The sequence below is a fragment of the Thalassophryne amazonica genome, chromosome 13 (genome assembly GCF_902500255.1).
Source record: "Thalassophryne amazonica chromosome 13, fThaAma1.1, whole genome shotgun sequence".
NCBI classification, from domain to species: Eukaryota; Metazoa; Chordata; class Actinopteri; order Batrachoidiformes; family Batrachoididae; genus Thalassophryne; species Thalassophryne amazonica.
Window position 1 is genome coordinate 59,709,586 of NC_047115.1, and position 15,749 is coordinate 59,725,334.

The 15,749-nt window shown below is 40.7% G+C and overlaps 1 protein-coding gene across 1 annotated transcript in view; it reads left to right on the forward strand.

Moving 5' to 3' along the window:
- Positions 1-15,749, forward strand: part of disc1 (DISC1 scaffold protein) — a 210,245-nt gene that overhangs the window by 61,184 nt on the left and 133,312 nt on the right. Inside the window, exon 5 of the mRNA XM_034184501.1 lies at positions 14,527-14,617. Within this exon, the coding sequence (XP_034040392.1) occupies positions 14,527-14,617 (91 nt within the window). The remainder of the gene's footprint in view (positions 1-14,526; positions 14,618-15,749) is intronic.

Below are 15,749 nucleotides of genomic sequence, written 5' to 3' on the forward strand. Positions count from 1 at the left end.
CACTGTTGCCCTTTGAACAGCTCCCAACAGAGTTCACTGCACAAATTTAGGTCAAAACCAAATCCAGCTCTCAGGTCCTGCTCTGTACAATCCAGGCTTACACCCTCAAATGACTCCTTCAACTCCAGCTTTAGTTTTATTCAAGAGTCCCTTAACTGCAGTCAGTTGATAGACGTCACTGCCACCGCCACCGCACCAACCCTGAACCAGAACCACTAACTCAGTCAACAAAAGCACCAAGCTCACTTGAAGCAACACCGGTGACCTCTTCTTTTGAACAGCTTCTCCCGAAGTCATCAGCTCCCATCCCATTACTGCGGTCCTCTGCCTCAGGCAGTCAGACAGAAAGAGAGGAGCCATCAATGGGTGGGAGGTTTTGGCAGAGAATGTCTGTGGGGTGACAGGCAGTCTGACCCAACTGACAGGCGACTCACAATCTCTTGACACAGAGGTCACCTCATCACTATCTGTGGACTTCAGACACAGCGTCGTCTGTCACCTCGGGTTATGAGAGCCCGACTCCTACATCTGACCACGGGTGGGACAACTTGGTGAAGAAGTACGACGGTTGTACTGCAAGACTGCCTCCAAAACAACCGCACCCACATTAAGGTGGGTATGACAGAGGATAAGATGCAGTAATTCAATATTATACGTTAGCTTCCAATGTCTGACCAATGATAGAAAATTCCTTGAGCTGCAAAATAAATATCTTTCCCAGCTAAGGTAAAGATGTTCAACAAGTATGGCGATCGTCTGTTTAGTTTCTGAGCAGCCCTGCTATAACCCACGTAACATCACAAAGAGAGGAAGTGAAAAAAAAAGGATAACAAATCTGTACACATTGTTTATCTCTGTGGAAAAGACATTACACTTAAGGTTACGCAGTAGTACTACTAAATACACAATATTACTTACAGATTTGCACAGGATCTCGAGTTAGAGTGTCACTCCATGTACTTCCATGTAAACAAGATTTTGCACTGGCATTCTCCATGGTGAAAGTAATAAACAACGTTCAAATTGTGGCAGCTATCATATTAGCTAGGCATGTCAGGCCATCCTAGTTTATAGCATTCTGCCATTCTCAAGTCCAATCAGGTGTAAGAAAATACCACATAGTACAAATATACTCCATACATGTAACTGTGGTTTTATCATGTTTGTAGTGGTTGTGCTAGCTAACATGACCCATTTTAACTACATTGGTTCTCTGTGCTAGCTAAGCTAGTTAGCATGTAGCTACCTAAACATTTATTTAGATGAACGATTAGTAACAAATTGACTACGTAATATGTTTGAGTAACATTTACTGTGCATCTGCAATGTATTCACAACACTTCACTTTTTTTATTTTTCATGTTACAGTCTTATTCTAAAATCAATGAAATTCATTTTTTTCCTCAAGATTCTACACACAATACCTCATAATGACAATGTGGAAAAAGGTTTTTTTTTTTTGGTAAATGTATTTTTTTTTAATCTAAAAATAAAAATCTGTGAGGCTCCAAATTGTGCTCAGCTGCATCCTTTTTCCACTGATCATCCTTGAGATGTTTCGACAGCTTAAATGGAAAATCAGTTGATTGGACATGATTTGGAAAGCCACACACTGCAAAAAACTGTCCCTCTCAAAATAAGACAATAATCTGAAATTTAGCCAATTGTCTTGCAAAAAATCTGTCAATGGTGTAAGAAAAATTTACTTGATTAGAATTCTCAAAACTAGCAAAATGTCTAGGCCACTGAATAATCAAAATGTACCTTAAAACTAGACAGAATTCTTATTTTAAGATTAGCCTGTCTTAAAATAAGGAAAACAATCTTGTTCCTTTGCTTGAATGATTTAAATCCATTGCCGTTACTTGTTACTGGTTAAATGTTGTGAAGGTGTCGTAACACGGACCCACAACAGGGGGCGCAAATGAACGGACAATGGATAAGAAAAGGAGTAACAATTTAATGTTGTGAAGGCACACAACGGAATACAGACAGAAAAATAATGGATGCCAATTGTACACAAGAGGACTGTGGGCAGGCTCGAAGATAGGAGACCTCTGGTGATCGAAGAGCCGGGGCCCACACCGCTTCCAACCACCAACGGCCGAAGAACACCGGAGCCGCAAGTCCTGAGTCCCCAGGTGGTCTCTGTCCTCCGTTGTCGGCCCTGGTACTGCTGGCAGACAAGAAACAGATGACGGTGAGTGTGAGTCCTCACACCCAGCCAACCTTTACACACAATTCCTCCGGGAGGGAAAACCTCCACCTCCCAGATACGTTATCACTCGTGCAGCTCCTGTTTGTCCCTCTTCTGGATGGAGTGAGAGACGAAGACCGTCGTCCTTCACTATCCGCCAATCCAATCTCCAACAGGACTTCACAGGTGTACGGCTGCACACAGATCACAGTTGAAAAAACACTCAGAAAATACAGCAGAGAAGATTACTTCGTGGTAAATGATTCTCGGCGAGGAGGTGGAGTTGTAATCCGTTCTTATGAGGTGGTTTGATGAGAGACAGTGGTGTGGTTGACAAGTGACAGCTGTCACTTCCAATGGCTCCGGCGCCCTCTCATGCTTGAAGCCCGCACTCCAAGCAGGGCGCCGACTGGTGGTGGTGGGCCAGCAGTACCTCCTCTCAGCGGCCCACACAACATTAAATACAGCTTGATATGAGCTGGAAGAACTTAAGAACAAGTGAGATACATTTTCAAAAAATGAGACATTTTTTCTTATGTAAATAATGCTTGACAAGATTATCTTTCTATTTAGACAAAAATTAAATAAAAATTTCTTTAAACAAGTCTTTTTTTAAACTTTCTTAGATATCAGTTTTTGTAGTGCACACCTGTCTACATATAAGGTCCCACAATTGACAGTACATGTCAGAGCACAAACCAAGCATGAAGTCAAAGGAATTGTCTGTAGACCTCTGAGACAGGATTGTCTCTAGGCACAAATCTGGGAAGGGTACAGAAAAATTTTTGCTGCTTTGAAGGTTCCAATGAGCACAGTAACCTCCCATCATCTGTAAATTGAAGAAGATCAAACCTACCAGGACTCTTCCTGAAGCTGGCCGCACGTCTAAACTGAGCAATTTGGGGAGAAGGGTGTTAGTCAGGGAGCTGACCAAGAACCCTGATGGTTGCTCTATAAGAGAGAGCAGAACCTTCCAGAAGGACAACATCTCCGAAGCAATCCACCAATCAGGCCTGCATGGTAGAGTAGCCAGACAGATGCCACTCCTTAGTAAAAGGCACATGGCAGCCTGCCTGGAGTTTACCAAAAGGCACCTGAAGGACTCTCAGACCATGAGAACACAATTCTCTGGTCTGATGAGACAAAGATTGAACTCTTTGGTGTGAATGCCCCTCGTCATGTTTGGAGGAATCCAGGCACCATCCCTACAGTGGAAGCATGGTGGTGGCAGCATCATGCTGTGGGGATGTTTATCAGCAGCAGGAGCTGGGAGACTAGTTAGGATTGAGGGAAGATGAATACTGCAATGTACAGAGAACATTCTGGATGAAAACCTGCTGCAGAGAGCTCTTGACCTCAGACAGGGGCCACGGTACATCTTTTAGCAGGACAATGACCCTAAGTGCACAGCCAAGTCAAAGCTTCAGGATGTGAATACGTATGTACATGTGACTTCTTAGTTTTTTATCTGTAATAAATTTGAAAAAAATTCCAATTTCATGTTGTCATTATGGGTGTTGTGAGTAGAAGGTTGAGGGGGAAAAAATTAATTTACTCCATCTTCGAATAAGGCTGTAACATATCAAAATGTGGAAAAAGTTAAGCACTGTGAATACTTTCCAGATGTGCTGTATGTCTGTATTTTAAACTCATTAATAGAGTATTTCACACACCAAATCAGATATATTACTTGCTATAAAATGTCAAAAAATTAAAATAAAGGAGTTATTCTTCATTATAGTACGACAGCGTTTTAGGGCCACATGAGGTTTTTTCAACTTTGAGAATGAAGTCATAATATTACGAGAATAAAGTCATGATTTATGAGAAAAACTTGTAATATTACAAAAATAAGTTAAACTATTACAAGAATAAAGACATAATTTTATGAGAAAAAACTTTGTAATATTATGAGAATAAAGTCATAATTTTATGAGAAAAAACTGTAATATACAAGAAATAAAGCTGTAAATTACGAGAATAAGGTTGTAATTTTCTGAGAAAAGAACTTGTAATATTATGAGAATAAAGTTGTATTTATATGAAAAGTGATAACCCTGCAGGCTGCCAGCTCCAATCATCTCCTTGACCACGAAAGAGGCAATTTTAGGAGCTACTAATCACTGGAACTACAGGCGAATAGACATGAATAGACACAATTTCTAACATATTCTTTCCAATACTAATTACTAATCATTACTAATGATAATGTGGTGCAGATGGACCAAAAGATGAAGTATTTCCTTATTTGTAAAACCTATACTGAAGTACAACTTAAAGCTCTCCACAGATCTGATTTTGAGATGCAGAGTTTTTGTCTCATAAAATTACGTCTTTATTCTCGTTAAATTACAAGTTTTTTCTTATAAAATTACAACTTTTTCTTGTCATATTACAACGTTATTCCCGAAGTCTAAAAAAACTCAATGTGGCGTCATATTATAGATGCTTTCCAATCGATGTTTTCAACTTCAGGACTTGTTAAGTTGGTGACCTGGTATGACTTTGATTGATGGTCATTGCCCCTTTTATGTCTGCGGTAATTGTTTAAATACCCTTTGGACCGTTGGGTAATGTGCTCCTTTTTGTCTTCTGAACTTTCAGATTGAGTCCATGATGCTGAAGCTGCAGCGGCTTCAGCAGAAAGCCATTTTGGATGACGACTATGATGCAGGTAAGCACAGGTGTTCAGTTTAGGAGGTTACTTTATTTTGTGTTACTGTGACGTAGCTGCTGGATTGGAACATAAAAGGAGGATGAACACTTTCACTGTTAATCTCATACTGCACACACACTCATTTTTTAAAATTTATTGTAGTTTCAGGTGCAGGGGTTTAGTGCATAACATGCAACAGTATGTGCAATATTTGGTTAATTTAACAAACTTTACCTCACCCATCTTTCTCTAGCATTGTAGTTGACTGGAGGATAATTTGTAGATTAATGTTACACTACATTGTGATATTGGAGTTAGGATTCAACATAGAGAAATTGTAAAATGTCTTATGGTTTTGTCCAATAAAATTATATTACTCTTGCAGACCAGTTTTAAAAATGTGATGTAGTTCATAGAGAGTATTGCACATTGTGAAAGAGAACACATGATGTTTCAATTTCAGATATCAGGTTGTCACCTGTTTTTTTACACTATGAAAAGCTCTGAGGGTTTTGTTGTCTGGTTGTATTTCTAGAGTTGGTTGTGCATCATCCTTGCTTGTTTGAACACGTGTAGGACACGTGCAATGATACTGACATATGTTCCACATCTAAAGTTCCAGCTGTTCAGTGAAAGGTGCTGAAATTTCTCAGTGTGATGAAAAGAAAATCTTACTTTTGCTGATGCCCTCTCTATAAACTCTGTTACAGATGTCCTGTGCAAACAGCATTATCATGATTCTTGCAGTCTGTCAGAATTATTAAGGGTCATAATTGAAAATATGTTCAGAAATAAATGCAAATTAACCAGTAAAGATTACAGACATTGGCACACTTAATGAATTGACAGTAAATCACTTTCACAGCCAGTTTTCTTGAGGTGAGTCAGGAGATGGATACATGAACATTTCCCAGTCACTGAACATCTTTTGGACTTTATTTACGACAGTTTTTAAGCAATGCAACAGTGTAGCACTATAAGGTAAATCTGTCCAGAATAGGCCGTTCTTAAAAACTGAGTAACCAGTCAAGGAGACAAGTGAGGGAAGCCAGCAAGACACTCACGAGAAGCCTGAAGGAGTTATAAGCTTCAGTGATACCAGGATTGAGAAAATGGACACAGTGTGACGTTTGTCTGTTGGATACTCGTCATCATGGAGTAGAACACAGGATTAACTACACTTTGTAAGATGGAATATGGGATACTCAAGCCTAGATTTATTTCATTTTATTGTATTAAAGTCTTTCTCTGTTCCACTGCACCATAAAGCTGTGATTACTGATGCAACAAACAGTGGAGCTATGCAGAGTTTCTCCAGGTACATCCAGAGATGCTTATATCTCCTTTAGAGTTGTCATGGGTGTCTTAGTGGCTTTCCTAAATAGTCTTCTTCTTATATGGTCATTCAGTTTTTCAGAACTGCCAACTCCAGACAGATTTACAACCCCAATTCCAATGAAGTTGGGACGTTTGTAAATAAAAACAGAATACAATGATTTGCAAATCCTCTTCAACCTATATTGAATTGAATACACCACAAAGACAAGATATTTAATGTTCAAACTGATAAACTTGAGTGTTTTCGTGCAAATATTTGCTTATTTTGAAATTGATGCCTGCATCACATTTCAAAAAAGCTGGGACAGTGGTATGTTTACCACTGTGTTACATCACCTTTCCTTCTAACAACACTCAGTAAGCGTTTGGGAACTGGGGACACTCATGATTGGGTATAAAAGGAGCATCCCCAAAAGTCTCAGCCATTCAAAAGCAAAGATGGAGCGAGGATCACCACTTTGTGAACAACTACATGATAAAATAGTCCAACAGTTTAAGAACAATGTTTCACAACATTCATTTATCAAGAAATTTAGGGATTCCACCATCTACAGTCCATAATATAATCAGAAGATTCAGAGAATCTGGAGAACTTTCTATACGTAAGCGGCAAGGCCGAAAACCAACATTGAATGCCCGTGACCTTTGATCCCTCAGGCAGCACTGCATTAAAAACAGACATCATTGTGTAAGGATCTTACTGCGTGGGCAGAGAAACACTTCAGAAAACCATTGTCAGTTAACACAGTTCGTCGCTACATCTATAAGTGCAAGTTAAAACTCTACCATGCAAAAAGCGAAAGCCATACATCAACAACATCTAAAAACACCGCCGCCTTCTCTGGGCCCGAGCTCATTTGAAATGGACAGACACAAAGTGGAAAAGTGTGCTGTGGTCTGATGAGTCCACATTTCACATTGTTTTTGGAAATCATGGATGTCGTGTCCTCTGGACAAAAGAGGAAAAAGACCATCCAGATTTTTACCAGCGCAAAGTTCAAAAGCCAGCATCTGTGATGGTATGGGGGTGTGTTAGTGCCCATGACTTGGGCAACTTACACACCTGTGATGGCACCATCAATGCTGAAAGGTACATCCAGGTTTTGGAGCAACACATGCTGCCATTCAAGCAACGTCTTTTTCAGGGACATCCCTGTTTATTTCAGCAAGACAATGCCAAGCCACATTCTGCACGTGTTACAACAGCGTGGCTTCGTAGTAAAAGAGTGCGGTTTCTAGACTGGCCTGCCTGCAGTCCAAGCCTGTCACCCATTGAAAATGTGTGGCGCATTATGAAGCACAAAATACGACAACGGAGACCCCGGACTGTTGAACAACTGAAGTCGTACATCAAGTAAGAATTCCACCTACAAAGCTTCAACAATTAGTGTCCTCAGTTCTCAAACACTTATTGAGTGTTGTTAGAAGGAAAGGTGATGTAACACAGTGGTAAACATACCACTGTCCCAGCTTTTTTGAAATGTGTTGTAGGCATCCATTTCAAAATGAGCAAATCTGCACAAAAACAATAAAGTTTATTCAGTTTTTATAGTTTGAACATTAAATATCTTGTCTTTGTGGTGTATTCAATTGAATATAGGTTAAAGAGGATTTGCAAATCATTGTATTCTGTTTTTATTTACATTTTACACAACGTCCCAACTTCTTTGGAATTGGGGTTGTACCATACAGTACCATATTGTTTGTATTTCTTATACTTAATGTAAATGATGTCAGCATCCTGATCCCGGCATATCTCAGATGCTAAGCAGTGTGGTTCCTGGTTAGTACTTGGATGGGAGACCTCTTCGGAACACCAGGGGCTGTGTGTACTTCTCCATGTAAAACTGGAGTTGTGTCAGGAATGGCATCCGGCGTTAAACTTGTGCCAAATAAACTTGTGCCCAAGCCCAAGCAGAGGGTCACCCTTTTGAGTCTGGTCTGCTTGAGTTTTTCCTTACCACTGTTGCTCTGGGGGTCGGTAAGGTTAGACCTTGCTTGTGTGAAGTACCTTGAGGCAACCTTGTTATGATTTGGCGCTATATAAATGAAAATAAATTGAAATTGAAATTGAAATAATGCGGATCTGTCTGTATCTGCTGTGGTGACCCTGAACAAACGGGAGCAGCCAAAAGGACAACAGTGCACATGGCGTCCAAGACATATTCATTGACTTGGAAATACTCATGTATCCATCCCTGACTTGTATACAACCACAACAACCCCCCTCCCCCCCCCAAAATGGCTATAAAAGTGGTGATTTGTATTAACCATAATCCTTGAATTAATTTTGTCCAATTACCTATGGCCTCTGAAATAGAGGTACTGTGCATACAGATGGTTGTTATTCCTGAATAGTTAATGTAATATTTTTCTTAAATGCCTTGAAATAAAGCTGAAAGGCTACAATCTGGATTGTTTCATTGCGATTCCACCGTGGTGGTGTACAGAGGCAAAAAATAAAATAAAATAAAAAATGTGTTGTCCAAACATCTGAATCTGACTGTAACCTCCTTGTCAGACGTAATGAGACACTGTTAAACTATTGAAGATGGCACAAATATACAAGTGTTAAAAAGGAATAAACAAATCACGAGGCTTCAGGAAGTTCAGCGTTCCAAGGAGCACTGAACTCTGACATATTTGTATGACCTTGCGACAGAAATAAAAGTCACAATCTGGTGTTGGCCTCTTTGTAGACGTTGAATTTGGGTCAGCGTGTCCACATTTTGTATTTGCCTTTCAAGTGTTGTCATCACTGAGGAATGCAGTTGTATAGACTGTTTTAAGTTTTCCCATTTGTTAATCACATTAATAGTCATAACCAATGACCAGAGGATCAAGTAGACCAGTAAGCAGAGACTAGTACAGTGTCAACATAGAAAGCCTAACTACCTAACTGTGTATAATGGTGTATAATAGGGCTTCATTTGGTCAAATGAGTAATGTGGATTGTCTGAGCCTGGATTTCCTGGGTGACTGATTGACCCAATGCTCTGTGTGTGTGTGTGTGTGTGTGTGTGTGTGTGTGTGTGTGTGTGTGTGTGTGTGTGTGTGTGTGTGTGTGTGTGTGTGTGTGTGTGTGTGTGTGTGTGTTTTCAGCTGAGCGTTTTGGGAAAAAGCTGGAGGAGCTGTGCCAAGAGCGCAGTGATCTGAAGCTGGGTTTACCTTCCACTCAGCCCAGTGTGGCTTTGTTCCTTGATAGACTCAGACAGGTGGTCCACAGCGCCCTCCAGAGAGCAGACTGCAGTCAGCGCAGGTCTGCTACTCAACACAATCAACAACCCTGTCAAGTATACACAAGTCACATTTAACAGCAGAGATGATGTGAGAAATACTTTACATCCTGTTTATTCTCCTTTAAAACACTGTTTGTCCTCTTTGTTCCAGAGTAATTGTTTATGATCAGGAGCACAAACGTGTTGAGGACGTTTGAAAGCGAGAGAACGGAACACTTACCAACACGACGTCTCCTACCTCCTCGCCTTTTCTTCTCCACCGGGAACCCAAAAAAATTAAAATACTTTTCGTGACTGCTTCGGTGATTGCAGCCAAAAACAAAACCGTACACCATTAATCTGTTTGACGTTATGCTGTGTGTATATTAAATGGAGGTCCCCATAAATGATCAAATCCCGCGATATCATGGAGGGTTCAAACGAGACTATGGTCTCCTATAGGGCAACGCAGTCTCGTATGAACCCCTGTGTGGTGTCACAGGATATGACCACATCTGGGGACAGCCGGCACAAACACGGCAGAGAGTGTGGGAGTGCTCCCCATGAACAGCGTCAGTCCTAACGGAAAACTAGTATATTGTTTTGTTTTCGGCAGCAATCACCATCGTAAAAACTGCAAGTTTTTTTTGGTTCCCAGTGGAGAAGGGAAGACTAGGCAAATGAGAGAGGCCGTGTCGGTAAGTGTTAGCCTACACAGCTAGCCAGAGTAGGTTCCATTCTCTCGCCTGCACAACCGCCTTGACACGTTTGAGCTCCGGGTCATAAACAAACCGCAACACATGTCCACTTTTTACCGCATCTTCACTTTTTCTTTGCATTTTCATGTTTGTGTGTAATTTGCCCAAAACCTCAGAGAAAGTGCTGTGTTTTTGTTCCCGGATGGAGAAAAATTGCGTCATATGCATCATATTTTACCCCTTCAGTGCCTGCCCTCAAAGGAGACTCATCTCACTCACTCATCTTCAACTGCTTAGTCCAATTAAAGGTCGCGAGGTGCTGGAGACTATCCCAGCAAACATGTAAGTGCGAGGCGGGGTACACCCTGGACAGGACGCCAGTCTGTCACAGGGCCACATATAGACAAGCAAACACTTTCACACCCGCACACACACCTACGGACTTAAAGTTTACAATCCACCTAACCTGCGTGTTTTTGGATGTGGGAGGAAGCCGGAGCACCCGGAGAGAACCCACGTAAACACAGGGAGAACATGCAAACTCCACACAGAAAGGCCACAGGTGGGAATCGAACCCATGATCTTCTCGCTGTGAGGCAACAGTGATAACCACTAAGCCACCATGCTGCCTCAAATGAGATGCGCTGCCCAGTTTTGTACATTAGATGACATGTCATAGACAGCTGACATGACAGCTGTTGCCATAAACTAGCACTGACTGCGCTAGGTATCATGTAGTGAGGCCACAACCAATAATACATTTACAATTACATGAAGTGATTGTATTTGTGGTATTTAAAATGGCATTCAACTGCCTGCAAACTGTTTGTAGAAGAGAATTTTACAAAATCAGATGTCCTGCCAAGCAGTGTTGCCACAGTTACTTGAAAAGTTACTTTATCAGTTACTTTTTTAGTTACTTTGTACAGTTACTTTATAGAGTTGATTTATTTTTATAGAATTTACTTTATTAGCAGCTGCTGGCAACTTGTAACTAATAAGTAATGTAACTAAGGTGACGAGCAATCTAACTTGGTTACTCTATGATTGAATCATCAGCAAAGTAACTAATAGTTACTTTCTGAGTATTTAGTTACTTTTCTGAATACTCACTCTTAAAAATAACCAAGTTAGATTACGAGTTACTTTATTAGTTACATTCAGCAGCTGATGACAAGTTGTCCGCAGTAACTGTATAAAGTAACTAATAAAGTAACTTTTCAAAGTTACCGACTACGTTTACTTGCAGCAGGCCCTTTCATAACCCTTTCATAACTGGAATATTAGCAATAAACCGGTTGCGCACGGCCATGTAAACACCTGCAAAAACCCGAATATGCTCATATTCTGGTTTTTAAAAACCCGAATATGACCCCTGGGTTACTCCTTTTCTAACCCGAATATCAGGTCATATAAACGCGCATCGGGATATCCCCATAGAAAGGAACATTATTTTCTGTCCTATCCGCAAGGAATCTTGGTCTTTTGAGTATGACAACTACTTGTATACGGCACGCGCAACCCACCGGACACCACAGAAGCAGAGATAAACAGCGCATTGTGTTCTGCGTCCTTATCAGGTGGGCCGGTCGCGGCACCAATCGGCTTCACTGTGATTGCTCTCACTGCCTCCGATGCGCTTACTGAGTCTGCAGGCTCGGTAAACGCCGCAGCATGCCACTCACTGCTGTGCGGAGCTGCGCCAACTTTGGCAACAGGTCCAGAGACTGTTTTCCGGCATTTGCGGAAAAATCCAGAGCGCAGCAGGGTCTCGGTATACTGAAGCCGCAGAGCTCCGTGGCCATGACTTGGATTCTTTGCGGGTCCCGCATCCGTACCCGCGGAGGTAGTGAGCGAAGGGAGAGCACGCGCATTGTGTTCTGCGTGTGTCTGTTTATAATCTTCTCGCCAAGAAGAAAAAAGTGAGTCTACACAGCAGATAAAAGTGAGAAAATGTTAATGTCTGTTTGAGAAAAGTGTATAAAGTGTGTAGTGAGGTGTTTTACAGCCTTAAAACATCTATAATAATTGTAAAAACTAACACTGACTACTTAGCAGATTTTGCCTATCGCGGGTTATTTTTAGAACGTAACTCCCGCAGTAAACGAGGGACCACTGTACTTCATTAGTATCGTGAAAGACATGAATATAATGTCTTTTATTGACAGTAGAAAGTACAGAGATAGCGACATTTACAAGAAGTTGGCCGAAAAGTTACGCAAAGCAGGATTTGCATGAACACCAGACTAAATCAAGCACCGGTGGAAGATGTGGGTCGCTGTTTAGATGGGGATATTCTAAATGATACCAGTGACCATGTATACAGGAGAAACTCTGTCTGCTTAAGCATGTAAACGGGTTATTCCTAATGATTCAGGAACCGGAATATTGACCTTAACCTGAATATTAATGGCATGTAAACATAGCTTACTGTGACAGCCGGTGTTATAACCAAACACTGAGAACATAGCCAATGGTTAGCAAGCTAAGATGTAATGAAGCAAATGCCAGTTACAAAAATGAACAGTCTGTTTTGAAAAGTTACTTTGGTAGGGCAGAATTTTCTAAAAATACACAACATATTGTGGCTATAACCAGTATCATAACCCCTACCGTTTTGGATATTTTTTTATCACTTCTACCAGGGAAACACCATTTTCATTTTTGTTTGGCAACCTGTGGAACTTATAGGAAAGGAATGTAAAAGCATTTCCCAAAGGGAAGTGAAGCCGACCACAGGGGCCAGATCATGCAGCGCATTTAAACGCAGGCAAGGAGGGAGGATTGCAAGCCAGGACCATCATAGCCCTTTTTTACTTAAATGAGGAGGTTGTAGACAAAAATAATTCTTCTGGGATTGGTTGTGTCTCCTTTTGGGAATTTTTTTTTAATTTTCAAAGTTAACTGCTATGTTCATTTATTTGTTAAAATATTGCTGTACTGCAGCTTGATGATACTGGCAAGAATTCTCAGCTCCTTGTGATTGAGTTTTAATGGAATAATGTCATTAAATAGTTTTCTATCATTTTTGTGTCGTGATTATGATTATGTTCTGTCATTGCTTATAATGCTGTATAAGTAGTGTTACTGAGCACTGAGGCGCAGGTCTCAAAAATAACTGTTGTACAGGAAGGAAGTTCAGGTGGGGCCATTCAGTATGTATCCTGAAACCAAGTAACCCTCAGGCTCTAAATACAGCAGAAATAAGGGTCATAATCCTTAAAGCTGTACAGCCTTTTAACCACATTTCATAAAACTGACAACATTTGGCGTCGAAATCCAACCATTATAATGTAGGTTGTATTTTTGGACCATGTTGCAAAATACAGCTCATTTTAATGAAGAAAACATATTTACTGGGTGGAATTCCATAGCTTTTTTTGCTGCTAATTACTGTCTGCAGGAAGACATGCACAGGCCTGAGGTTTTGAGATTACCTTTGACCTGATGCACTTGCGTGATGAGTATTCGTGGGGATTGCATACTATCATCCGTAAGATTTCTTGTAAATCACTTCAGAGGTGATATCTGGTTTAAAAAACAGCATTTTTACATTTAAAAGTGTTTATGTCTCACCAACTTTTCCAAAAAAATATGAGAAAAATATTAGATTTATACAGAAATAAGCTGTTTTGGAGTGTTTTCTGCCATCTTGGTTTATTTTGTTTGCGCGAGCAGCCAGTTGATGTCACGCAGCCTTTCTTTGCTCTGATTGGCTGTCACCGTGTGCTTCCCAGTATACCTTGCGCAAGTTAGAGGAAGCCCCCACATGATCTGATGATGCTATCAAATGTAGGTCTTGGTCTTGGCTGTCTGATTGCTTGAAATTTCTCCCCTTCAGGGGGAGAAATTCTAAATTGTTTCCAGACAGCACCAATTTTGATCATATTGGCAATATCATATTATGAATCCCTTATTTAAATGCTGAAGAATAAATGTATAGTGGTGCCAGTTTCTTTTATGACTTAAATCTTAAAAAAGTCTTGAGGCCATACAGCTTTAAGTATATCAGACAATTGTTTTATAAATGTCCCTTATGCTAAACAAAATGTTTATTCATTTATGTATCTATTCATTTATTTGAACCAGTGAGCACTTACAGATCGAGTCAAAACACTGAGCTTCTGGCAGTTATTCAGAGGTGAAATCAGTGTAGTGTGGTAACAACATCAATTTAATGATGCACATGATTTTTATAGTTTGCATAACTGGGACCTGGAAACAGCTTGAGTTTCCAAATAGATGCCCTTTGGAAATATAATTGCTTTCCCAGTTATATGTTATAATATGATAATAATTATAATTCGTAACTCTCCAGTGTATATTCATTGTAAACATTGCTAGATCATGATATGAATTTCATTACAGTGTTCCACCAAGATTATTGGAGTGTTTAGTTCTTTTAATGGTTCCATCCAGGGAGGGAGCAGAAGCTGATGGAGAGGAGCTCTCTGACGTGTCTCCGTTATGTCGCAGAGATCGTCTGATTCAAGAGAAACGGCTGGTGGAGGTAAACTCAAGTAATCTATGCAGCAATTCCTAAATTTTTCATTAACAGTCTCCTGTAGAGGGTATGTCATGCACCACCTCTCCAAAGAACAGTTTAATATTCATTAAACCTTAGGTTTAGTGGATTAACATCAGTGGTAGCAAAAAGAGGAAATTAGTAAATTTAATTTAATTTGATCAAAATAGCTCTCAAATGTGTTGAACATTGGATTTTACTTTTACTTTCATGCCAAAAAACCTGTCTGGTTTTACATTTTGGGCCCTGCTAACTATAGTGCATGGTCTGAAGGCACAGTATGAGCATAGTGGAGTTGAAGCATGTATTTAGTCTTTTAATTAATCATGGGTGTGTTTTCAGTGTAACGTGAATTTTACCCATCAGACTGTCATCTGTCATTGCCTTTAAAGGCCACATGTATTGTGGTTAGAGGTCCGGACGGGACCGGACCGTTACAGGTGATGGACTCAAATGCTATGGAGCAAGAACCAGAACAGGTTGTGAATGAAAAGAGCTTTATTTACAATAATAAATAACTGAGGTGCTGAGCTGGAGGAAAGCCCTGCCTGAGCCGACACCAGGCCCCACATATAGTGATGGAAGTTCAGGAGCCGCAGTGCACACAGGGCCAGACTTGGGAGTCTGAGAATGAGCTGGAGTCCTGGAGTATATGGGGCTGGAACTGGAGACAGGTGGAACGCAGAGAGCCAAGGACGAGGAACTAGGAGGATGGAGAACAGAGGTGAGTGATTGCACTCGTAACACTGGAAGCCCTCAACACAGCAGTTCACTGTAGGCTTAAGCAGGAACGTTCACAGTTCATGAATTGTCCTCAGAGGTCAGCTGCTGCTTGTCTTGTGACACAGTTCCAATTAAGCTGGACTGACTTTAGAAACGACTTGGAAGTTCCTTAGTGGTTCTGCATCAGAGCTCATACAGTTCTTGAAAAACAGTTCTTGGTGCTAGTTCTTGGAAACATTTCTTGAATACAGGTCTTGGAAACAGTTCTTGGTCATGCACAGTCAAAAACAGGAGCAGCGTGAGAACGGGATCTCACAGACATGCAGGAACTTAGCTGAATGTGGCAGAGCCATGCACTCTGAGGATGAGAGCAGAACGAGTTCCAAAGTGACGT